General features: G+C 41.9%; 2 protein-coding genes across 4 annotated transcripts in view; both read left to right on the forward strand.

Annotated features, from left to right (window-relative positions):
- Positions 1–6,814, forward strand: part of VEGFD (vascular endothelial growth factor D) — a 36,813-nt gene extending 29,999 nt beyond the window's left edge. For both annotated transcript variants that reach the window (XM_067724677.1, XM_067724678.1), the window contains 2 exons: positions 5,423–5,618; positions 6,197–6,814. In XM_067724677.1, the coding sequence (XP_067580778.1) occupies positions 5,423–5,618; positions 6,197–6,323 (323 nt within the window). In that variant the 3' untranslated portion in view covers positions 6,324–6,814. The remainder of the gene's footprint in view (positions 1–5,422; positions 5,619–6,196) is intronic.
- A 5,040-nt stretch (positions 6,815–11,854) lies between these two features.
- Positions 11,855–25,773, forward strand: PIGA (phosphatidylinositol glycan anchor biosynthesis class A). 2 transcript variants are annotated; one of them, XM_067724334.1, is made up of 6 exons: positions 11,855–11,991; positions 13,927–14,706; positions 19,151–19,283; positions 20,041–20,173; positions 20,331–20,537; positions 23,425–25,773. In XM_067724334.1, the coding sequence occupies exons 2-6, from the start codon at positions 13,989–13,991 to the stop codon at positions 23,689–23,691; spliced, it is 1,458 nt and encodes a 485-aa protein (XP_067580435.1). In that variant the 5' UTR covers positions 11,855–11,991; positions 13,927–13,988; the 3' UTR covers positions 23,692–25,773. The 2 variants fall into 2 exon arrangements, with proteins under 2 accessions (XP_067580435.1, XP_067580436.1); XM_067724335.1 differs by having other exon boundaries at positions 13,927–14,007.
- Positions 25,774–26,741: the final 968 nt, after the last annotated feature.

Below are 26,741 nucleotides of genomic sequence, written 5' to 3' on the forward strand. Positions count from 1 at the left end.
GCAGCCCAAAACATTGAATTTGAAAGGGGATGATAAACTTTAATGAAAGCCACTTCAGAATGAAACACGAGTCAACCACGTTTTACTAAGTTATTTATATAAAAAGTCCTACAGGAATGTAAGGTCATTTTGGACGTGTTGGTTTCTTTCAACTGTGTCATGGGAAAACATGCCAATAATTTGAAAAAAATGGGGAATAAGAGAAGAATTCTTCTGAAACGAGGGCAAAGTAAAGCAAAACACAGCTGTTGGGCTCAGGGGAGTTGGGAACCAGATGAGCTAGGCTCTCGTCACTGCACATAACTCACAATGCTCTGATTTTTGATTACGAACATCTGGCTGAAAGTGAATCCACTTTTTATTGACTTCTGAGAGAACTTGACATGATTCCACTGTAAAGATAGTAAGGGATCATGCAATTTGAACCTTGCTTGTTTCCAACTATGATCTACAAGCAAGATTAGTAAGGATTAAGCTCTAAGGAATCTGTCCTAGAAACTGTAAATAACAAGCTACTCCCTGTGCTTCAGTCTCTCAGCTTCCAAGTGTTCTCATGAAAGCTCAGCCCAGGGTTTGAGGGAATCTTAAAGTTCATGTAGTTTAAATGCCCATGCAGATCTTTTTTAAAAATTGAAGTATAGTTGACTTACAATGTTTCAGGTATAGAGCAAAGTGGTTCAGTTTTATATATATATTCTTTTTCAGATTATTTTCCATTATAAGTTATTGAATATAGTTCCCTGTGCTATACAGTAAGTCCTTGTTGTTTATCTATTATATATATAGTAGTGTGTTTATGTTAATCCGAAACTCCTAATTTATCCTCTCACCCCTTTCCTTTTGGTAACCATAAGTTTGTTTTCTATGTCTGTGAGTCTGTTTCTGTTTTGTAAATAAGTTCATTTGTATCATTTTTTTAGATTCCACATATAAGTGATATCATGATATTTGTCTTTCTCTGACTTACTTCACTGAGTATGATAATCTCTGGGTCCATCCATGTTGCTGCAGATGGCATTATTTCATTCTCTTTTATGACTGAGTAGTATTCCATTGTATACATGTGCCACATCTTCTTTACCGTTCCTCTGTTGATGGACATTTAGGTTGCTTCCATGTCTTGGCTATTGTAAGTAGTGCTAACATTGGGGTGCATGTACCTTTGCAAATTAGAGTTTTTGTCTTTTCTGGATATATGCCCAGGAGTGGGATTGCTGGGTCATACAGTAACTCTGTAAATGCCCATGCCAATCTTGAATGCCATGTACATCCTTCCCACCAAGTCTTCAGCCATCCCCTGCTAGAAGATGCATCAGTCATGGGGAAACTTGACAAACCCACTGAGGCAGCTCAGTTACGCTGGGCACACTCTTGTTGCTAATAAACTATATTGAACCTGAATCTGTCTCTCTCTCTGTCTAGAAGAGTGCTGTCCAGTGGAATTACAGTGAGAGTCACATATGCAACTTACATTTTATAGTACTCACATTAAAAAGGTTAAAAGAAACAGGTGAAATTAATGTTTAACTAACCTAATATATAAAAAATACTCTCATTTCAACATGCAGGCAATATAAAATTTATCAAGGATATACCCTTCATTCTTTGTGCTGAGTCTTTGAAATCCAGTGTGTATTTTACACTTAGAGCACGTCTCAATTCACACTTGCCATTTCATGCTCATTCTGGCCCGTAGCCAGCATGTTGGACAGCCCAGCTCTAGAGCATCAACTTGTTAGTTCAGCTTTACCCTATAGAACCATGTAAAACCAATCTGATTCTTTCTCCATGTGACCCATTTTTAAATGTGTTAGACAGTTATTGTGCGGAATCCAAAAAATGGCACAAATGAACTTATTTACAAAACAGAAATAGAGTCACAGATGTAGAAAACGAACTTACGGTTACCAAGGAGGAAGGGGGGGGAGGGATAAATTGGGAGATTGGGATTGGCATATACACAGTATTATACATAAAATAGATAACTGATAAGGACCTACTGTACAGCACAGGGAACTCTACTCAATACTCTGTAATGGCCTATATGGGAAAAGAATCTAAAAAAGAGTAGATATAGGTGTATGTGTAACTGATTCACTTTGCTGTACACCTGAAACTAACACAACATTGTAAATCAACTATTCTCCAATAAAAATTTTTTTAAAAAGAAAGTTATCGTGGAAAGCTGTATACATAGAACGTAAAGGCTGTTCTAATCAAGCTTTTCCTGGTACACAGCTCCTGGGAGAGAGATTTGTACTTCGGAGGTTTACATGCAGGACTGCTTTCAAAGGTGAAGGGTCGGGGGCAGCACTGGGCAGAGGGAGAAGTTGAACCGTGTTGCCGTTGCTGAGAGGCATTAGCCAAGCCTGTGGGGAGCTGAAACTGGGACAGCCCGTGGGGGGATGCCTCAAATTGAGGCAAAGGGGCTGGGTCCTATGGACTCGTCACTGGATATGGGCTGCCTCAGAGAGGGGATATAACCTTGGGTGAGGCAGCTTCTTTCTGCTGAAGGTAATTCCTGGGGAGGGACCTAGCCGGCGCCCATGTGTGTTGAGGCCGGGAAGAGTAGTGGAGAAAGAGGAGTGCTCTGAGCCAGGGAAAAATGAGCGCTCAGGGCTGGAAGTGAAAGACCGCAGCGCGTCAGGCTGCTGGAAGACAGTCAGCATGGTGGGGACGTTACAGGAGGGGGCTGGGTAGATGTGAGAGAGGAAGCTGGAGAGGTTCACAGGGGACCCTTGTAAAGCGTGTCCCAGAGCTTGGACGTGATGCTAAACGCAAAAGGAAACCACTCAACTGGTTTAAGTGGACAGTGACAGCACCAGTTAGAATTTTAACAAAATCAACCGAGTGACAGTGTACAAGAGGATGGGTTGGCCTGGGGCAGGCGAGGAGGAAGGGGACCTTTTAGGAAGTTGTGGCAGTGATGGAAGTGAGAGGCATGGGGTAGCCTGGATCACTTCTGATCACTTCTCATTTTCATCTCTTGCAACTCAGTTAATGTGGGCCAAGTTCATGGTCACTTCTCCAGTGGCTTCATCAAACTGATGATATATATTGAGCTTACTGTTCACTAAATACTTTTTCTTCCCACACACGTGGCTATTAAGCCAGCTGCCTTTTCTATAATAACTTCTCTTCCCTGGATGAGCATATGTGAGTTAGTGAATCCAAGTCCAATTTAATTTCATCTTGTTAGATTCAGGCCATTGCTCTAAACTGTTTTAAAAAACAAACAAACAAGAAAACTAACAATACCAAAAAAAGAAAAAAAATTAGGGAGTCCTGATTCTGGATTTTAAATTCTTCAAGATACCCACAAATTCAAGAATTTACTTTGAAAAATTCCATCAGTTTATTGATTTAAAATGATAAATGGAACCAGGCTGAGGACCTAACACGTTGGTACCCCATCATCAACTTCCCTAGGATTGAAATTGATACACAATACATGGGGTATCACCCTTAGCTAGTTACCGCTTCACTCAGCTCTCCTACATCCATTCTCTGTCACTTCCAACTTATCTGTAAGGATCGAGGTCAGCCACTGCCAGCTACCTTGCTGAAGTTCGGCAAATACTCGGTAGACTGTGTTTCCCTAAACCACGGCTCTGAATGGAGTTGGGACAGCCTGAAGTGTTCTAAGTGAATCTCTACTGCCACCTAGTGATCATGCAAATCTTTTAGGAGCTTCTGTCTAGTCTCGTCTTGCCCCAAAGTGACATCTGGCATCTGCGTATGGCTTACAAAGATTACCTTCTTCCTCTTCACACAATTCAGATCTAGCCTTTCAATACGCATTCCACAGGAGCCCTCAAAGATCATCAGTCACAGAGCAGTTAAGACTATGAGATTGGATGACATGAGACTGCCATTTTGATATATCATTAATGGCCAGATATTGGCAAGACCATATGCCTTAACCCAATGTCTTGGAATGCTAGATGGGATTCTTCAGAATCTCCATATATCGGCCTGCTTCAGGACCCTTTTATTACAACAAATAAACTCAACAAATGTTTTTCAAGTGCCTATTTTATGCCAGAACGATCCCTATAACCTTTAGGAGTTTTTCATTAACAGAGGAAACAGAGAAATAAACAGACAAATGTAAGCAGTACCAGAAAGGACAGAATGGAAATATGCACAGGGTAGGGCACTTAACTAAATTTGAAGTTGGGAAAGGTATCGGGGGAAAGGATGACTAGCAAAGGGAACGACAAGGCGAAAAGCATGGGGTTGAGAGACCCTGACATATCACGAGAACTGAAAGTACTATAGTTTGGTATGGCGGAACATAGGATACGTGAGAGAGAGACAGAAGATGAGTCTGGGAGGTTAATAGGGTCCAGCTCATGGAGGGTCTCTTATGTCTTGGTGGGGAAATTGACTCTTATTGGGGAAGAGAGAACCTTTTAAGGTAGTTAAAGCAGTAGAGCAGGGACTTCCCTGGTGGCGCAGTGCTTAAGAATCCGCCTGCCAGTGCAGGGGACACGGGTTTGATTCCTGGTCCGGGAAGATCCTACATGACGCGGAGCAACTAAGCCCGTGCGCCACAACTACTGAGCCTGCGCTTTAGAGCCCACGAGCCACAACTACTGAGCCCTCATGCCTAGAGCCCGTGCTCCGCAGCAAGAGAAACCACCAGAATGAGAAGCCCGCCCACCACAACGAAGAGTAGCCCCCGCTCACAGCAACTAGAGAAAGCCCGCGTGCAGCAACGAAAGACCCAACACAGCCAAAAATAAATAAATTTAAAAAAGATAAAGCAGTAGAGTGACATGATTAGATTTGCATTTGATATTGTGGAGAATGGATTGAAAGGGTAAAACTTGTGGTGAAGTGAATGAGTGCCATCTGCACAAAAAGTACAAGGTACTGACTTAATTGAGGCAGTGGCAGTGATGATGCAAAAGAATAAATTCAGGGAGGCAGAACTGGGTGGACATGGTAATTAGATTCAACATGGCGGGTGAGTCAAGAGTGATGGTACCATTCACTAAGTGAGGCACACTGGGAGAGAAGCAGGTTTGGGGAAGAAACTCAACACTTAACTTTCCTCCGAGCCTTTCAAGAATGCCAAGGTGACATTGTCAAGTTCTTCCAAAGTTTCTGTCTCCTCTGTTTTTTGCAATGAATTTCAACTCGATGATCAGAATTGGATATGGAGTAGTAGTTATCCAGTTGTTTTGTATATTTTCTAGAAGAAATATCGGTCAGCTAAGTGTGTCAAAAACCTCTCAGACCCTCCTCTCTCAGCTGATCATGTTTTCCGACAGATGTCTGTGGAATCAAAGTTCATTGTCACTGCTGTATCCTTTATATTAGTATTATGATCTGCGATGGGGAAATACATCACTGTTTCTACCCATAGCCTGGAAGGTGTGAGGTGTATTTTTTGACCAACACTTTTTCCGTTTAGATCACGCTCATCTCCAGGAGCTGGCTCTCTGCGGTCCACACATGAAGTTTGATGAAGATCGTTGTGAGTGTGTCTGTAAAACGCCATGTCCCAGAGATCTCATCCAGCACCCAGAAAACTGCAGTTGCATTGAGTGCAGAGAAACTCTGGAGAGCTGCTGCCAGAAGCACAAGATATTTCACCCAGATACCTGCAGGTGAATGACTTTTGCACTTTTGCCTAAATTTGGCCTGTTGACATTTAATGTAAATACCATTTAGATTTGGTGGGATTCCTTATTAAGCCAATTTTACTGTTCAGTGCCAAGCCCCCTTTTTGATAGTAAAACAGAGGTTTGGCAACTACGGAATAAGTATATAGAGTGATGATTGACTGTGAAATCCAGAAAATCCTGCCTACTGTTGTTGGCTTATGGATCTTAAGCAAAAAGTAAAGTTGATGAAATTTCAACAATTATTATTTCAGATCAGCTGACTCTTTAGCTCAGTCTCTCTCAATATATATCTACATATGTTTGCTTTTTTTCTTTGAGGAAGGGGATGTCATTGGATTTATATAGCAAGAACTTTACTGATGAATAGAACGCTTAGAAGTTAGCAATTGTGCTTAAATAGATTTTGAAACCATGTGGGGTAACCATCAGGATTTTATATTGACATTTCAAATACGTATCTGGAAAATTTACTTTGAAAACGTAATCAAATCAGATCAGAGTTTTTCGTTGGAATTTAGTCCTTGATTCTGAATTCTCATGTTTATTTTCTTCTGTAACAGCTGTGAGGACAGATGCCCCTTTCACATGAGAACCTGTGCAAATGGAAAACCAGCATGTCCAAAGCATTGCCGCTTTCCAAAGGAGAGAAGGGCCGCCCATGGGCTCCACGATCGAGAAAATCCTTGATTCAGCCTTGATCCCCAGTTCCCCATCCCTGTCGTTTTAAACAGCATGCTGCTTTGCCAAGTTGCTGTCACTGTTCCAGGTGTTAGAAAAAAAAATCCGCGTTACATAGTACTATGGTGAATCCAGATGGACCTTCCATTAAACACCAGCTGAGGATCCCCTGGCTCTCTGACAGATGTCTTCTAACTGAAGGTGCTCTGCACACCAAGGAATGGAGAGTGAAAAAGGTTTGATCATCGTGGAATGACAGGTACCATGTGATTAATTACTCAGAGCAGATGAGGCAGTTCGCATAGTCTTCGAGTCCTTTGCTAATTGCAACTCTCTTGTGAATTATTCTGATTCTTTCTTATGCCGATTTTGATTTGTATGATCAGCACTGATTACCTGATTACTGTCCAGCTTGTAGTTTTGAGTTTACCAAACTACTGTCTGTTGTTTCATATTTAAGTGTATTTAAAGAAAATAAACACATCATTCAAGCCAGAGAATTTCGTGTGTTATTGAATATGCTACCGCTCTAAATTTTATGCTAAATAAAAAAATATTTTACAGAGAGAAAGGAATTCAGAAGTGCGAGGTGTGGGAGAGACATGAACACAGGAAAACTAGACTCCACTTTTGGGAAACCGAAAGAATAGGTCTCAGAAGGTTTAAGGTTCTAAACGAGGTTAAATAAATGTGACCCCCAAATCAGCTGGACATCAGTCTTTCCTTTGAGATTCAGTTGACCTTGACTTGACCCCCAGTTGAACTTGACTTGATGGAGGAGAGCCCACTGGTGCCCCTGACATCTTTGCGGCTGTATATTTCTTCCGGCCACCTCCAGCTCCACGTTTCTGCGCTTATTCAACTATCAGTCTCATTCACATCTCAGTTCTCAGGGCCTCATGATTCATCTCTCTTTTCCACAGCTACCCAGGAAGGGAGCACAAGCCTTTTTCCTTTGCTTTTTTGCTCAAATACTCCCACAAATAACTTGTTGATGGTGTAGATTTACTGAAAAGTTTGGTAAAACAGGGAATTTAGCAGCTCTAGCGGAACGAAGTTACTTAGCAAATAACTTAAAAATTGATGCTCTCCCAAGCATCTTGCATAGATAGGTAGGTAGGTAGATAGATGATAGATACACACATAATCTATTACATTTATTGCACACTTTTGTAAATAGTTATGTTCACGTTATCTCCCCACTACTCTGTGACCTCTTTGCGATTGGAACTGTGTCCTGATCAAACTTGTGTAACCCAAGTTTCTCAGGCCAGACCATCTGGAGCAGTACAATAATAAGGAGATAAAGAATGATAAACATAGCAAAAAACTGTATTGTTTCTCCTAGAGCCGAGTGGTAGAATGCTTGGATCCTGTCCCAAATCCCTGCCCTTCCTCTCTCAGGGTTCCTAAGCAGTTCCCAAGTTCTCCCGTCCTTTGCTGAAGTTCTCTCGGAGGCTGTGGCTCTGGGCCCTCTGCTTCCTTCCTTCCTTCCTTGCCTTAGCTCTCAGCCCCTACCCTGGGGACACAGCTGATCTTGACCTTGCCTGGGACCAGTCCCCACAGTGCAGCCATTACCATGGCCTCATCATTTACTGGTGTTGGCCCAGTCACTGCTGTCCTGTCACTGTCCCTTTTGTCCTCACTTTATGACCTTTATGTCAATGGGCCTTCTTTCTTCTAGTTGTACTGTTTGATTCTCAGGCTTCTGAAAGGGCTCACAGGTAACTAGTTTCTTAAATGTATTAGCATTCAGCTTCTCGCTCTGTCCCTTCATTCAGTTTCTACCACTCTCTCCTCCTCAATAGTATTTGGTTAAATTCCCTTGAGAGCTGGGGCAGCAGACGGTCCAAGGGACACTGCTCAATTAGAGTCACTTGGCTCATCTTGATTGGTTAAAAAGAGAGGTCGAATCCCAGACAAGGACAAAAGACTTGAGTTGAAGGACAGGCTCTGCCACTTAATTGCATTATGAGGCCAAGCCTCCTCATGGTGCCTTCGCTTCCTCTCCTGCTAAAGGCATGAGTGATAATCTCATCTCCCTGTATCTCAGAGTTGTTAATTTCACTCCATAAATGAAAACAATTTGAAAAATACAATGTACTTTACATATTAAAGGGATTATCCGCCAAAAGAGAAGCATGACTGTGAGCAAAATTCTTGGCTTATACTGGATTCCTGGATCTGCCCTAAAACCAACTCAAACCACATTTTGGTTAGCGGCTCTGGCTTCCCAATTGCCATTTAGATGGAGATGTTATAGGGAACTCTGGACAAAGCTATACGAGATCCGGCTTTCCACTTCCAAAACCTGGCCCCCTGTTTTCTGCCCAACCATCTCTAAGCACCAGGACACTTGGACTTGGATTCCCTGAGGCTAGGTCTCGGCTGGGATGGAGCGGGTCCTTAGGGTGGAGGTGGCGGAACTGGCCTATTGCCTTGTTAGAGTTCACTGGTCATCGTACAGGAATATTTGTCATACTAATAGCTTTGGAACGTGAGCTGCAATTTTTCAACCCACAAAATTGTGTTGCAAAATAAAAATATGTGAGAAAGCCCCGAGAGCTTAAAGCAAACACGATAAATGCCAGCGATGCATGATGTCCCTGATTATCTAAGCCACAAGGCCAGAAAATGCATTAATAGGACAGCACAGATCATAAATCTGTGACTACAGCAGCGTGGTGGGAGACCCTTTGGAGGTGGAAACAGATTGGATGGTATAATGGTCAGAGTTGGATGAGATTAAAATACTGCCTGAGATACTTGATAAAGGAGATGACACAAATAATCCATTTTAAGACTTTTAAGGAAAGGAAGAGTTGGGTGAAAATTGTGAGCTTAATGGATTTGGTCATTTGCTCAACAAGAGCTGGACTTCGTCTCATTTACTCATAATCCTCAGAGTGGGAACAATGTCTTGGCATGTAGTGGGTGCCTAATAAATAATTATTTAGTTAATAGTGAAGTATTGATTCTGTGACCAGTGAATGGGAACTCATCTGCCACTGGAATGCCCAAGATGAACTCTTATTCTCCAGGGCTTCTCTCCAGGTGGCTTTTCATCGTTCAGTATCTTGCCTGAGTTTCTTCACAGCATAGCCACTGGCTTTCAAGAGGAGAGCTTCCAACAGGACATGCCTCAGTGCATAAGCACATATTAAGCTTCTGCTGTATCTCATTTACTGATGTCCCATTGGCCAAGTGAGTCACGTGGCCAAGCCTAGAGTTGATGTGGGAAGGGATTAGACAACGGTGTGAACATAGGAAAATGGTTCATTGAAGGCCACCATGTAACAGTCTCCCACAGGGTTGGTTCCTGTCTCTAGCCACACATGGAGACCTTTTAGTCTCTATTGTTTTACAAGAGCTGAACCCTCGTCAGTGTCTTCCTGCTTCCACATACAGAGTACAGGACCTGTGTGGCTTGGTTCTGATCACCGTTTTGCACTTTGGTTCTGTTTCTGATACATGGAAATATTTAGGATCTTAATCACAGCTATAACATGAATTTTCTCATTTATGTCTCTTGTTTTTCTTTTTGAAGCACAATGAGAAGAGAGGAATCTCAAAATATTAAATGAAAATGTCATCTTGGCTGGAAGTCTGGCTCAGCATCAAATCCATTTTCCATAGTAAGATTCTCTATCAGTTTTCTCCAACCTTCCCTGGAAATACCGCCCTTCTCCTATCTGAACCCTTCCCCTTCTCTCCCGCTGTGAAATTGCACAACAGCATTCACTGGACAGTCAGCATCTGTCTCTGTACCCCGGTCACGTTGTTCTTGGAATAATCTTGCTCCCAGCAGTTGCATGAGCACTCTTTACTTCCAGGAGCTAAATGCTGGCAGCCAGAAATACTCTTTCCCTCTGAACTCCCAGTATTTTTCTTGTATTTCTTTTGTGACATTTATCGCTTCCTACCTTTTATCATAGATATTTACATATGCCTTAACTTTGCCTTGTTTCCTTGCTGGTAAAGCTCATGCCAGTTTTCCCCTGCCTTGTGCCTTGTATATATATAGATAGTGGGTTCTCCATACAAATTGATTGCCTTCCCACTCCAAAATTATCCAAGAGCTAATTTACGTATGAATTTGCAAAGAGTTGAATTTCAAGGGAAGGTGATATCTAGTTTTATTTTATTTTATTATTATTATTTTTTTGGTGGTACATGGGCCTCTCACTGTTGTGGCCTCTCCCGTTGCGGAGCACAGGCATTAATACAGCTAAAACGTATTCAGTGTCTAGTACCAGGAACAGACCCTGCTTCTGCTTACTCCCTGGCTGGGAAGGCAGACATTTAACAAGCAAATACAAATGCCAATTTTCAGAAAGCAGTCCATGTGAGATCCCAAGAAAACACAAGTCTCCAAGGATCAGGTTGAGGAAGAAGGCGGGGGAGGGGGTGTGAGGGGGAACAGGCAAACAAATTGAATATCACCTGATAAATGCTATACCAGCATATGGCCAAAGTGCTGTCAAAATACAAAAGAGGGAGGATTTAATTCTCTCTGGAAGTTTGGGTAGGGCATCAGAAAGGAGCCGAAATCTTCAGGGATGAACAGGCTTTCTACAGGCTTAAGATGGGTGCTGGCAACGATGGTGGTGATGGCGCTCAGGAAGGCATTTGCTCGGCTGGGGAACCCTGTGTACCCACTGTGAGGGCTGGATGACCATCAGACCACTTCCAGTGATTCATTAGCCTCTTGGCCAAGCACCACCATAGCCAGCTGAACCAGTTTGAATGGGAGTTGATATTCCAGGTCAGACCTCAGGTTTTTTTCCTCCAGAGTGGAGGGTTGCCAGGTAGAATGAAACGTGCCCAGTTAAATCTGAATTTCAGATAAACAACGAATATTTTTTTAGTAAAGACCCCAATATTTGGGACACACATATTAAAAAATATTTATTTGAAATTCAAATTACTAAAAACTTTGACTTGACTTTTTATTTGTGTATTTTATTTACTACATCAAGCAATCCTACCAGAATGGTAAGAAACTGGCAGGTCTGCTGTGGCACAGATAATAAATAACAAACAAAACCCCACCATGACCCCAGCTTTCTGTAGCCTTCCCAGCCAAAAGTCTCTCCAATTGGAAGCCAGAGAACAAGCTTCCAGAAAAGAGACGCTGTACCTAGACAACCAAGGCGCGAACCCACCCGACGGTCCGCAAGACCCGCGTTTAGAAGTGCGGTGCATCCTGGGAGTGAGTTTTCTAAGTTCGGATTCGCCTCCGAAGGCCACGGGACTACAACTCCCAGGAGCGCCAAAGAGTTGCTGCGAGGCACGCTGGGAGTACTGGTTTTACCCCGTCGAAGGGTCCCGGTGGGCTGCTTGTGTAACAAGAGCCCAAGGCCGATTTTTAGAGAATCTCAATATTCAGAATTCATATAAAAGGTTAAACCGAGGATTAGTGCTTTCAATACAGAGAAAACAAGTCTTCCGGAACATAGTGGCAACCGTGCAGGCGCCCGCTGACGTTACACCCCGCGCTGAAGGGTGGGGACTGAGCGTCCCTCCTGCATGTGACCCCAGCGCCTCTTTGTGATTGGCTGTTCCGGGGGCGCGGCGCTCGGGCGCGGACGCCCCTGATTGGTGCTTCGAGGCAGCGGGGCGGGACTCCGGCTGCAGCCGCGGGAGGTCCGGACACTGGCGGCCATGGGACTCGCTGGTAAGTGCGTGTCTGAGCTTCCCGCGCCGGTACTCTTTGCCGCTTCCAGATGGGACTGAGCTGCCCTCAGGGGAGCGTGGCCGATGATGCAGGGGGCGAAGCCGAGCCGGCTTGAGGGTCGGAGGTCGGGGTCGAGGGTCTCCGGAGTCGAGTGGGGCTGAGGGAGCGCTGGGGCCGCCGAGCTGTAGCCGGTTCCGCGTCGGCTAAGGCGGGCGGGGCGAACGGCTCTGGGACTCCCGGCCTCGACCTCCTGCTCGCTCTTTGGCCGTTTTCCTCCCTTTGGGCCTGGCGAGACCCCGCCTGACTGCGCCGGGGTCGCTGACTGAGCGGGGTCATCCCTTCCTTGGCCCTGGCGCTCCCCAGCGACCCCTCAGCGAGTGAAGCTGGAACGGCGCTCGGCGGGTGGGTGGAAGCACCGTCCTTTTGACCCCAAGCCCCCGCCGGGTCACCCTAAGGCTTCTCTGGAGTCTCTGCTGATAATAACTGTCTAGGAACTTGTTGACCGTGGACTTTACGGCCGTCTCGCATTTGCCGCTCAAGTGGCTGGGTGGGGACCTTGGACCGATCGCTCAACTTGTCTGGTTTCTCATTCGTAAAATGAGACAGGTATTCACTAGATCTCCAAGCCTTTCTTCAACTTTAAAATTTTAAGATTCTGTGATTGTGCCCTTATGAAAGTGTTAGGCGTGATAACCGTGATAGGCACATTTCTCACAGAACATTGCAGGCTAATGACAGAACTTTAAATGATTTCATTTGGTGCTTTACTCACTGTTTTCGTTACCATTCATCTTTTAAAATTGAATGGAACTGGCAATTCGGGTTTAGGTGACAAACCACAGTAAGAAAATGTTCGTGAAGCCACTTAAAAGTACAGACTTGAAGAATCTTATGATTTGGTAATATTGAATTGTAGTTAGCAAATTCAGCTCAACAAACAGTCATTGAGTATTTCTGAGACAATATTTAAAATAAACATGACTTTGTTGGAGAGAATAGACTTTGCACAAGCTGTTACTTTGCATTTTCTGAGTTTGCGGTGACATCAGAAACTCAGACCTTTAGGATGGCTTCCCATTGTATAGTTGAGTTTCTGGAGGCATGGAAATCTCATTTGTAAAGCTGAGAAGGAGTTTCACTCACTTTCCAAGATTCTCTTTAGCTTTAAATGTCTAAGAATCTGTAATCATACTGAATATTGAGTTGATGATTTTTGCGCTGATGATCTCGGGGACCCCTGAGCTGAACATTTCCTACTTTAGAGGTATAAAATGGCCCCAGATCCAGCCCGTCTCTAGTTTAGTTTTTATCTTTCGATTCCAAACTGAAGGGAGGGATACTCATGGAGGGAAGATATACATAACTGAAAGTTTAAGAAAATGAGGGGAATGGTTTGATTATCACCATTGTTGAACAGGGAAGGAGAAAATAAGGTGTGTGGCATGTGCTACAGGTGACACTTTAAAAAGCTGCTCTCAAAAGACAGTTCTAACTCCAGGTATATTTTAGTGTAAACCACAGACTTAATGCTAGCGAACTTGATGAGATTCATTGAGTCAATGGCTAAGCTCTAAAGTGGGGTTAGCAAACCTTTTCTGTCAAGATCCATATGTTTTATTATGTGAATGAACTGGTTTGTTAACCTGGCCAAGTATTCTATACTTTGGTGTAACAAACATTGTTTAAGATTATGTGTAACAGTATTTTTAGAGCAAAATTAAGATATAAGGACATGCAGAGTCTAGTTTTGTTGTATGACACACAGTAAGTACTAAGCAAGTAAATGCTGTCAAATGCATGAATTCATCATACGCTTTGTTTTATTTCTAGGGGAAAAGCTAACAGATTAACATTAAAAGAATATTTATGTCTGGATTTGGAGTGTGGAATGTATTTTGTCTCTGAGCTTAGATCCTTGTTTACTCTCTCTTTCAGGTACTAGAGGACACATATCTTAACTGGGTTGCTCTAAGGACTAATGCCTAAACCATCTCAGCATGGCCTGTAGAGGAGGAGGTGGGCATGGCCAGCGTCCCTCAGCTTCACTCTCCCATGTCAGCCCTGGACGTCTTTCCACGTGTAGAACCTGTACCCATAATATATGCATGGTGTCGGACTTTTTCTACCCAAATATGGGAGGCGTGGAAGGCCACATTTACCAGCTCTCTCAGTGCCTGATTGAAAGAGGGCACAAGGTCATAATTGTCACCCATGCTTATGGAAATCGCAAAGGCATCCGTTACCTCACTAATGGCCTCAAAGTCTATTACTTGCCTCTGAAAGTCATGTACAACCAATCTACAGCCACGACCCTCTTTCACAGTCTGCCATTGCTCAGGTACATATTTGTTCGGGAGAGAGTCACGATAATCCATTCACATAGTTCCTTTTCTGCCATGGCCCATGATGCCCTCTTCCACGCCAAGACAATGGGCCTCCAGACAGTCTTCACGGACCATTCCCTTTTTGGATTTGCTGATGTCAGCTCGGTGCTTACAAACAAGCTTCTAACTGTGTCTCTTTGTGACACAAACCACATAATTTGTGTCTCTTACACTAGTAAGGAAAACACTGTGCTAAGAGCAGCACTGAATCCTGAAATAGTGTCCGTCATTCCTAATGCTGTAGATCCTACTGACTTCACTCCAGACCCATTTAGGAGGCATGATAGTGTAATAACTGTTGTTGTTGTCAGCAGACTTGTTTACAGAAAAGGTAATGAAATGATAGCTACAAATGCACTGCACAGCCTTTCTTTCCTTGCAGAAAGCTGTTGAATATTTGTGTTATAACGACTGTTGGGCTTTTTGCTTTGTTTTATGGTTTCATAACAACTTCTGCGTTAAATACAGCAAAGAAGGGTCTAATAATGTTTTATACATCTTAAAGGAGAAATTTCTGGAACAGTGGTAAATGCTATCCGCAGCCCCAGCCCCCCCCCACCCCACCCCCCCGATGTTTTCATAGTTATTTAAAAGGAAAAACAATAACCTGATGTTGTTTAATAGGTCAGGTCTTTTAAAAATTTCTGTACACATGCAGTAGCAAGTACAGGGCCCAGACCATCACATAACCCTTTCTTTTCATTGCAGATATTTTGAAAACTAAGAAAATCGCAAGGGTGAAAACTAAAATCAGCTGTAACTGTATTATTCAGGGATGACCCTAATGAACGTTTGATTTATAGCTTTCCTGTCGTTTTTATGCATACACTCAAAGTCAGTGAGCTTGTTCTGCACGTTACTGTTTTGTAGCTTGCTTATTTCCTTTAATCGTAGATAAGACGTTAATAATGAATTGGCACGTAAGTGCTAAAGGGGGGTCAGATAGCCCAGAGTCTGATCCTGGCTCCATCTTCCTGTGTGATCAAAGACAAGCTACTTGACATCTCCGAGTCTCAATTTTTTTCTATTGTGTGATTTGGGCAACATTGGTAATCTTGTGAGGTTCAGTGATGGTTCCTGTACAGTACTTAGCCCAATTTGTACTCGGTATGTGTCTGCTGTGCACAAGGAGGATTGTTTTAGTGCCTCTGCAGCACTTTATGGATGCCACAGTAGAATTTGTAGAGCCTTGCTGACTAAAAGTCTGAAGCAGTCCAGTTATTCAAAACATAAATGGTTTTCTGGATGGTATTTGAAAACCTGTCCAGCAATCAAAATTGTCACTAAAAGTGGGGAATTGTTAAAAAGATAATATGTAAACGCCCCCCTTTAAAATATTTTAATTTACTCAAAATATTATTACCATGCACTGAATGACCAATAATTTGGTTTAGGCCTGCAGGCTTAAGAGTACTGGTCCACTGATTTGAGCTGCATCTTCCTTCTTGCACAGTCACCTTTAAAAAGTATAACTTACAGTTGCCAGTTTGGGTCTCTTAAATGTGGTGAGAACCTAAAGGCACATGAAGTCATGTACTTCTGGATTTTTCATTTGTTTTTGACCTTATACAGTGGTTCAGGATATCCCCTAATCTGACGAGGTTTTTTTTTTTACTGTGTCTTTATTGAATTTTTCAAACCGTTCAGCTTAGTTCCACAGAAACTCATTTTGTCCATTTTTGTGCTATTTAAATACTGTAACAAATATAATAAAATAGGCATCAGACAGATTTGTGGACAAATGCAGCTGATTCTTGGTAAGCATGAAGCTCAGCGGTGGGATCAGAAGTGTCCCAGTGTACTAGGGAGTGGCCTAAAATCCAGATGTGGGCCTTGGCCACGAGGTTTTACCTTTGGAATGGAGAGCCTTGGTCCATGCAGTGATCCACTAAGCGGAGGTTGGTGAGAAAACTTCTACTGAACTGCGTTTTTGGGGGTGAAGGCAATGAAATGCTTCCATTCCTTACTTGAAGAAGATGTGAATGGAGCAGCATTCTGTGTTCTGAAGCCCTCTTGGGATATTGGTAATGTGTTTGTTGTAACTTAAGAAATGTGCCTATTTTGTTTTTTCACCAAATAATATACCTTTGTGAGATAGCTAGCTGAGAAAGCATATGATGCGTGCATGGTCAAGGATCAGAGCAAAATTAACTTACCTGTTCAAAGATTGAACCTTTACCTTTACTTCACTAACTATGGTATTTTAACCAGCTGAGCTAACCACCAAAGAGTGAAGGTACAGCCTTTCCTGTTCTCAGTTCAGTCATTTAACAAATATTTATCAAACCCTTTCCGTATGTCAGGCACTGTGCAAAAAGTAACATTCTGAGAAGGAATGGCCACATCTGTAGTTCAAACGTGAGTAGTTGTATTAATGGTCCATTAATTATTAATAAATTAATTTCTTTAGGAGGTGTTCATTTGGACCAGATATCAAAGGCCACTGGAACATATTAAGTAAGAGAGAATAAATCAGAAGTCCTATTACCCAGGATCCCTGGCCTCTTCCCTCTTCCATTGAGCCTGTTTTGCTCTCAGGCAGGGTTTAGCAGTGCTCACGTGCATGTGCAGACATGCCCCACTTCTGCTCTAGTGCTAATGATGACTTACATTTATATTCTGCAGTTGATAAAGCCTGTACATGATACAGTACCTAACTTGACCCTCCCAGCAACTGTAGGGTAGATGTTATCTGCATGTAACAGACAAAGAAACTGAGTCTCAGAGGGGGTAAGTAACTCACCCAGGTTACACAGTAAGTAACAGAGATGACAAGCCTGAGTTGAGCTCTTCTGCAGTTAAGGTCTCCTGTTCCCTCCACCCTCAGCCCAGCCACCATTATCCTAGGTATAGATTCAGAAGATTCTATTAGACTGTGCTTTAGAAGCACTTCAGATCAGAGCTTTTCTTGTCCATTTTGTGAGAATATGGCAATTGAAAGTCCTTTGGTATGTTTCATTGTGTTGGACGCTTGCTAGAGGCACGAGAACATTTCTTATTATGGGGAAAAAACCTTTATTCTTAGAATAATAATATAGATCGTTGATAATATTAATCGTTTCCGTTTCTTTTAAAGTACTTGTCAGAATTAAACAACAATGCATTTAAAGCCCACCACCTGATGTAGTAAGCCCTCAGTAATTGTAGCTATTGTTACTAATTATGATTATTGCTCTAGATGTGGGGTTTTGGGCTTTTTTCATTTAAAGAGTGGATTCTTAACCTTTGTATTAGAAGGGAGAGAGGGCAAGGAGGGAGGGGAAGGAAACAATTATACGAGGTAACTTGTTAAAAGTCATTAAGACACCTTCTGGTTTATCTAAAAATCCAGTTGATGGACTTGGTAATAAACTTGAAACAAAGATAGGTAAGATTTTAATGAGAAGCTTTCATAATTCAGAAAAGCCACATGTGGGGCTTCCCTGGTGGTGCAGTGTTTGAGAATTCGCCTGCCGGTGCAGGGGACGTGGGTTCGTGCCCCGGTCCGGGAAGATCCCACATGCCTCGGAGCGGCTAGGCCCGTGAGCCATGGCTGCTGAGCCTGCGCGTCTGGAGCCTGTGCTCAGCAACGGGAGAGGCCACAACAGTGAGAGGCCCGCGTACCGCAAAAACAATAACAAAAAAAAGCCACATGTGAATTTATGTTTGCTAATGCAGTCATATTTTGAAAATACTAGCAGAGTTTACGTAGTAAATCCTACTTGGAATTATTTAATAAAAATGACCCTATATATATTATTTCTCCTACCATCTTTTTAATAATTGATCTGCCTGTATTTGGGAAGATTGATAGAAGTGCAGTTCTTGTGTATGTATGTGTATGCATTTCTTTAACTGGCTTATTTTACATTTACTTTTGAATGTGTATGATTTGTACTTGTTAATGAGCTAAATTCTTAAACATCAACACTACTGTCACTTTGGATTGCTACTTTCAGACTAGTAGGGCATGATTTATTTTGCTGCTTTATATTACCTAAGGTTGTATAAACATAAGAAAGTTTCATTAAAAAGAAAAAAAAGGACCAAGATGCACCCTTTTGTTCTGCAGACTGTAATGATCTGGCAGTGGAAGTCCTGCCACCTTCATTCACTGTCATTCGGGGGAAGTGGGCTGTAGCAGATTTGGATGGACTCTTACAAATTTTGCTAATACCCTAGTGTTCGCTGCAAAGTCCTCTGTACAAACTGCATTCTCAACACAATGGAGGCAGCAGTCATATTTTGCTCCTTAGCCCTTTCCTATAGTAGGAAGTAGAATCATAACGCTGGTAGAATTTTGTAGGTGAAAGAGACCTTGGACTTCAGGTACGTCGGTCTGTTCATTTTCTCTTATCAGGAAAGTCCCATTATCAGAGTTTGCTCATAAAAAGGCTGGGTCAAGACCCAGATCTCCAGTCAGCTCTCCTGCTCTGCAGAAAGTTTTAACTGAAATGTAAGCTACCTCAAATGCCATTTTTTAGCAGTAGGTGTGTAAACACAGGTGAATAACCTACAACACAATGTTGAAACGGAACAGAATAGTCCACGAACTGGGTGTGTGGAAGGTACCCATGGGTGTCAGTGTATATATCCTCAAGTACTCTTGGGGGACCCCTGGCAGTTTGAACGATTCCACCACTCCAGGAAAGGTTTGAGAGAATTTGTTTCTCTCCTTAAGTAAGGGAGGCATAGCTAATATGACTTTTCAAAGTGAGTGGATTCTCAGAAGTTCTGATAAAATTTTTTTTAAGGTTAATTATTGATAACTCAAACATTCAACTTGATGTTTTCAGGGACCGATTTGCTTAGTGGTATAATACCTGAACTCTGTCAGAAATATCCCAATTTAAATTTCATAATTGGAGGAGAGGGACCAAAGAGAGTCATTTTGGAAGAAGTACGGGAAAGATACCAGCTCCATGACAGGTATTGATGGATTCCATATTGTCTTGGGTGAGAAAATATCAGTTACCTAAAATTGGTTTTGGCTACATGCCTGCATTAAGTGGGCTGCTTCTCCTACATGTACTTGACATAAAAATGTAATGCAAGGCCTATTTAAGAAAAATTATATAAAATGGGGAACCCTAGTTAAGGAATTCATAATTTTATTTTTTCTGTTAGCCCAACATTATCTGACTTTAGGGGGCCCTGGTTGGGGCACCCGAGAATGCACAAAAAAACAGCTATTTGATTGGAAATGTTTGCAGATTCTCAAGCCATACTGAGTTGTGATTTAAATAGCACGGCCCAAATCATGTAAATTGCTCTGCATGTACAGATTCGAACATTTCTCTTCCTCGGTAACTTAGTTAACATGTGAGCTGTGTGCATGTGAAGCATCAATTTAAAAGGAACATTTTCCTGTTTAGAAACGACACTTTAACATTTACTCATCAAAGTGTATTAACATTTTCATTGAATGCAGACTGATTTTGGAGAAGATGAAATTTGATCTGTGTGACAAAAGTTAGAAATATGTTAGCTGTACAAGCTTTAACCAAACAGCTTTATATGACTTCCTTTTAGATCAGAGTTGGGTGATATTAATCTTTTGAGATGGAAAACATTAGAAGCAGTAAGATTCTAAGTATAATATGAGTAGCACACTTGGCTTATAAATGGTATTTCTTTTGTAGCATGATTTTTACTCCCCTCTTTTTTCTCTCGTTTCAAAAATCAGAGTGCGTCTCTTGGGAGCCTTAGAACACAAAGATGTCAGAAATGTCTTAGTTCAAGGACATATCTTTCTTAATACTTCCCTTACTGAAGCATTCTGCATGGCAATTGTGGAAGCAGCCAGTTGTGGTTTACAGGTAAAAAGCTTTGAGGGCTTATTACACTGTTGGGGTCTCTGTATTTGTATTTTGAAAAATAATCAGATGCAGTCTGTAATATTTTTTTAAATTGGTATTGTTTATTTTCCTGAGAGATGAATTATGGAGGATCACATGTTCTTTTTTCCTTTTTAAGGTTGTAAGTACCAGGGTTGGTGGAATTCCTGAAGTACTTCCAGAAAATCTTATCATTTTATGTGAGCCTTCTGTAAAATCTTTGTGTGAGGGATTGGAAAAAGCTGTTTCCCAACTGAAGTCAGGAGCATTGCCGCCTCCAGAAAATATCCACAACATCGTAAAGACTTTCTACACCTGGAGGAATGTTGCGGAGAGAACTGAAAAAGTATGTCACATGCTAAGAGAAGGGTATTTGAAGATTGTGTCTTGAATTCTTACTTGATGTTTCACATACACACTTGCTGCTTTTATATAGGTTCTATATAAAAGCAGCAGTTCTATATAGGTTCTGCTCTATTGCTTAAGTTTATGAAGTCTCTTCCAAGTGAAAAGAAGTGAATTCTGTATTACTTCTGGTATATGTTAGGCTAAGTTTCTAGTCAAATCATTGCATTTGACATCTGAAAATAGCAGTAATGCAGTATCTAGACCTTTCATTAAACTGGGCATGCAGGAGTTACAAAATTTTCTAGAAGTCACAACAATTAGAGGCAAAACTAATATTAAGATCTACTCTTAGACATTTTCTTGAGGCTCTTTATAATTCTAAAGCATATAAGTCTATTAGAAAATATACGGTTTTGCTTAGCCCGATTGTGGCAACTTATAAGTTACAAATAGTTAATCCAGGCTACTTCCTAAAACTCCCGTGTCACTTTTGCTAGCTGCTGTGATCTTTCTACAGGAGAGGGATTTTTGCATCTTTGGGCTGATTGAGAACATAGTAAGTTAGAATTCAAAAAGCACGTGACAAATGTTGGCAATAGGATCACAAATAAAAAGCAGCAGTAGAAAATTGGTAAAAGGACAGGTGCAGGAAATAGGTTAATGCCCTTAGGTGGGAGAGTACAGTTGTAGGAAATGCTTCCTTATTTCGAGGTCAGGACTTCATTTATTCTACTCAGTTGTGCCCTTTGTTTAAGTACCTCTCATGACTTCGTCTACCTCCTGCCTCTTATTATCACATAGCAAGCTGGATGGAAACGCTGTGCTTCTTAGAAATTGTGACCCAGAAAGACAGTTGGGAGCGTGGAGAAGGTAGTGCTTTATACTCTCCTTGTGTTCAGTGGAGCAACTAGTTTCTAGCCCAAAGTAGAGAGCAAAATGGAGCCGAGTAAGCAGAAAGGCTTTCTTGCTTGGTTTAAATTGTAAATTCCCCTATGTAAGGTGAGCCCCGATTTGAATGGAAATGCAACAAAACTCTTTTTATCTCTAAAAATCGTCATACACAGTTTGCATTGAAACATGAGAAGTTTCAACTAACAAACAGTTTTGACTGAAATAGCTCTGAGATAGCCACTTTCTAGAAGTTTTGCAGTCGCGCCACCCGTATGAATTAAGTACATTTCCTTGTTTTCCTTTGGAAGTTGGGGTGCAGCACTGATTACCTGCTGGGAGCGCGTGGCAGAATCGCCCCGGGAGCCTTTTCGGGCTCTGTCCGGTTCATCTTCCTGTGCCCACTGCTGGATTCTAAAGTGACCCTTTAGGAGCAGAGGGGATATGGGAATGGTGGGCAGGGATATTTGGTTAGGCAGGTTTTTTCAGTGAAACCCACCCTGATTGAGGACCACATCTCTGTAATTGTGCCTTTACCTTCTTGATCAATGTCGTGTAAATCTCAGAAGTTTGCGCTGTTGTACATAATAAGTTTGGGGCAGAGAACTACGGTGACAGTTTGTCAGCTTGTGTTAAAGGAGTGCATTAGGGTTTTTTTAAAAACCACGAATTTTCTTTTATTTAGGCTTAAAGTAACAGTAGGACGTCTGTATTGTTTTCAGTTTTACAGCCTGGCAGTTTACAGTACACATTCCGAAAAAGACGTTAATCCTTGTCCCTAATGGATTGTCCTCCCTGTCATTCTCTCCCTAGTAGCAAATTGTTATTTTGTCACTTGAGATCATGAATTAACTGACTTAGAAATAAAGGTGGACGCACGGGTGAGTTTGTAGTTGCTCTTTTAATTCTACCTGTTCCACACAGGATGTTTGATCCCTTTCAACTCCTTAGTTTAACTGCTATTTAGAAAAATTGATCAAGAAATTAAATCAGCATTCATGCTGGAAACATACTTTTTCATGTATAATTCGCCAGTCTCAGCATACCGCTCGATATAATTCTGACTACAGTGTATTCCCAATGTCCTCGGGGTAGAGGAGCTAGATGAAAACAGCCCGTACCTTTCAGAGGCCGTTGACCTTTAGAACTTGCTCTGCACGTCAGAACTTTCTTGAGTTCAAAAGGAGATGGTTTACAGGTCTGATAACGTGAGCGTGACCACAGGTAATGCCCAAATGCAGTTAAAAAACGTGAATGCCGGCCCATTTTATGAGTTTGAAATAAGTATATTCAAGGACCTTTGTTTTTTTCTTTAATATTTCAGAGTTCAGTGCTTAGCAATACTTTAAAAAAGCAAGCCACCTACTACCAATGCTCAGCAATAAACTTTATTTTGTTTGCCACTGTTTGACCTATACTATCTACCAAAATTTCCCCCATCTCTTTCTGCTCCTTTTACTTGGAATCCGTGAAATGTCTCTGTATATTCTCCCCGTTTGTGCTCAGCAACACGGCGTCACTTGGGTGTGGAAAGAGGAGCCTCTCTGTACCCAGAAGCACACTAGATTGTTAACTCTCTGATGGTAGTTGAGTCAAGGAATCTTAAAGGGCCAGTCCTTCCTCCCTGCTTGGGGAGTCACTGCTGAAGTAAATATGGCCTCGACAGGTGGCCCGCAAAGCCGCTCCAGCGTCTCAGGACTTTGGAATTCTCATAGTTGGTTAAATATTGATGGGGATCCCCTAGGGGACAGGAGCCGTGGTAGATTCATCTTTGTACCACACGGTATACATACCCCAGTGTTTCATCCAGAATAGGCACTCCATAAGTGTTGTCTCAAATGGCAATACGTAGTGTAATCAGTTTCATTCGTCACATCATTTCTGTAACAACAGTGAAATGTACGCGCCTTCTGTTGACATCCCTAAAGCACTCCTGGTCTGTGCAGGTCGTTGTTTATTGTGGCTCACGGTGCTCATTCTCGGCTCTCTCCCGCCAGGTGTACGACCAAGTGGCAGGAGAAGCTGTGTTATCGATGGACAAACGACTGGACAGACTCATCTCTCAGTGTGGCCCCTTGACAGGCTGCATTTTTGCTTTGTTGGCTGTATTCAGCTTTTTCTTCCTCATTTTCCTGAGATGGGTGACTCCGGATTCTATCATCGATGTTGCAGTAGATGCCACAGGGCCAAAGGGTGCCTGGACTCATCAGTATCCTTACAGGAAAAAGGTGGACGAGAACAACGAGGTATCTAAAACCAGGTAGAAGAAAGCCTGGATTGTGAGATTTGAAACACTTGTAATAGTTCTATTAAGACTATTGAAAATAACCTTGCTTTTTTTCTTTTTAAAGTTAATAGTAAGTTATGCTACCTCTTTATCATTCCGTGTTTTATTTTGAGGAAAGATAAACACTTATGCAATTCCTGAGTGTAGAAACTCCTTGCACTTATTTAAAATTTAGGAGAGAACATTGAAGCCACTCAGGTATGCAATTTTGCAGACTACTGAAATCCCTCTAGCAGAGATGTTTTAACGTTATATTTTGGGAGCTTTGGGTGCTGAAGGGCCAAACGTTTTCTGGGCATTTTTTGGCCAATTTTAAATGTTCTACCATTAATTAGACATTCACCAGATGTTTACAAGTTTTCTTTAGGGAAGTACAACAACTCTGTGAACTGTTTTAAGTTGTGTTCATACTACATTTATTAGACACTTAAGTCGTGTTCTTAAACTTTTATTGGGTATGCTCAGTAAGTGTTCCATATGATCAGCAGGTTTCTTGAGTAAAATGGGCTGTCAGCGACCAGCATGTTTTAAGCACCTACCAGGCATAGAACGTTGAACTAGATGCTTCCTGCGGTAAGGACCGGGGGTGGGGGGTGGGGGCGTGCATTCGCTCTTTGTTGATCAGTCAGATGGCTCACTTCGTCATAGTCAGGTTTGACATGAAGTGCTAAGATATCCGCCATGCCGAAAATGCTCATGCTTTTAATGCCGGGAAAAAATCGCCGGCGTACTCTCAGTTCTTCTTTAATCCTGTTGGATGCATTCTCCTAGGTCGAGCCTTCATCTTCGCTTGTGTGTATGAAAATACTTTTTGCTTTTTAAATACTAGGGACCGATACCACTGTTGATGATAGTGCAGAGAAACCCTCCACATCTCGCAGTGCATAATTGAGTCCTGTCAATGCCTTCTTGTTTTCCGAGCGCAGTGTACGAGGTGTGCCATCTCAAAATCAGCTGCTACCCTGTCCCTTTGATAGAAGTCACTTCCCTTCACTTGTGGCCTAGCTGATGCCTGATAAGTATTGTCAGTGTGCAGAAGTCTTGACCCCAGAATGTTTTGTTTATAGCCAATTGAGTCTGAAAATTTTAGGAACACAGTCTCTTTGTGGATGGATGTTGTTAACTGTAATCGTTGTGGCCCATAGCCATGCGTTTTTAAACCCCCAGTTATCCACATGGTGTGTCTTATTAATTCTTTGAACTCCTTAGAATAAGTTTTTGTGATTAAGGACCGTGAAGTCACAAGAATGAGGCACTGGGGGCGCGCTAGTTGGATGCTGGCAGTATTGCGATTCTGTACAGGATTTTTTTTTTTAATGACAACATTCACAGAACTTCTTTTGAAAAAGTATCTTAACATACCTACTAATTGGTTGCCACTGATACATAAGAAATATATTTGTGTTTTGTACTAAAACACAAATGCAAGAGTGCAGTTTTTAAAATCTAGAAGTTAGGGGTTCTTTTGTTAAAGAAAAACAGACTGACCCAAACCATTAAATCTTACTGGGATTTTTATGCGTAGAAACTGACTTATATAAATATGAAATAAACAGTGCCAATATTCATGATAAAGCAAGAAACTGTAACATTTGGTTTAATTTATTCTGTTCAGCAATTTTTAAAGGCATACTGCTGTTTTTTCTTGTATGTTATTTTTGTTTCTTAGCTTTTTTTTCACAATTGTCTATTAAATTGCCATTTAGTTCAGATGGAAAATAAATAGGATTTAAAGTTCTTGCATGAAACATGTAATTTGCATATTTTCCTTTTTTTTTCCCCTTTAGCAAATGGAAGTAAATTTGCTTGTTCTAGTAAATCTTAATTTTCAGGCTTCCTGAATACCTAAATTGTAACTGTCATTGTTGCACTGGTCAATATGTGGAAACATATTGTTCTGCCCTGCTACTTACATTTATTTGAAAGTGAACTTGCAGTGATGAGGAATTTATGAAAAATATATTGTATTTCTTTGGATGTTCCAAAAAGTAGCGCATGTAAAACTGATTTGTGGAAACATGCTACATGTCCAAAAATAAAGACCAAAATGACATTTTGACATTTTTCTTGAGTTTGTCTTGTTTGAAGAACAGAATATTATTTACTAGTTGAGCAACACTGCCCCCAGCCCCTACCTCCCATGTTTTTTTTTTTCAGTGCAATTTGATGTTTTGCTTAGTCTGTTAGAAAAACAGGAAATATCCTTCAGTTGATGGATTACTCTGTCATCTTTTCTTTCTACAATATTCTCTCTTTTACTCATGGAATAGCAAGTTCAATTGTGCCTTTGTTTCCTAATCCAAACTCTTGTTTTTCAGTGCACTAGAGTTTTTCAGTGCACTGCGTGAGACAAATGAATACGTCTGTACAGTACTGTGCATGTGAGCTACATAATTATGCATTATATCTTGCAAGCTATTTTAAGAGAAATTGGAATTTTGACTTCATTTACAGAAGCCCAGTGTATGATCAGGCCCCCCAAGATGGCTGTTCTCATGCTCTCTGTACATCCCCTGCCGGACCAGTGCCTGCTTCACCTACACCCCACTCACATGACTGACCTTGCTACATTCCTGCCCCGACCTGAGCTAGTGATTATTCTAATCTTTAGATCAGAACATCTTCACCTGATAACTTATCAAAGGAGCCGTGAGGGGCGTGCCCCTCTGCTGGTTTCCCTGGTAACTGATGAGCCCACCTGACGTCAATTCCCCTATAACTGGTAAATCTGCCCCTTCCCTGGGTAGCGAAGACTCCTGCCATGTCCCGCCATCCTGCCAGCTGCTGTCTGCCGCACGCCGTGGGGTGTCGCTCCAGGACCTTGCTTCAAATGTGTAAGATCCCCCATCTATCAAGCCACTGATATCTCTGTCGCTGACTGTAGACTCTTCGGTCTTGAGGCTGGGCAAGTATAGGGCTTGCAGGCCTGCGGGGTGCAGCCCAATGCCCAGCTTCTCCAACCCACTTTGTTGGAAGCAGTCCCCTACGTTGATATGTTCTGATTTATCCTCCACCAAAACATTTTTG

The sequence above is a fragment of the Pseudorca crassidens genome, chromosome X (genome assembly GCF_039906515.1).
Source record: "Pseudorca crassidens isolate mPseCra1 chromosome X, mPseCra1.hap1, whole genome shotgun sequence".
NCBI classification, from domain to species: Eukaryota; Metazoa; Chordata; class Mammalia; order Artiodactyla; family Delphinidae; genus Pseudorca; species Pseudorca crassidens.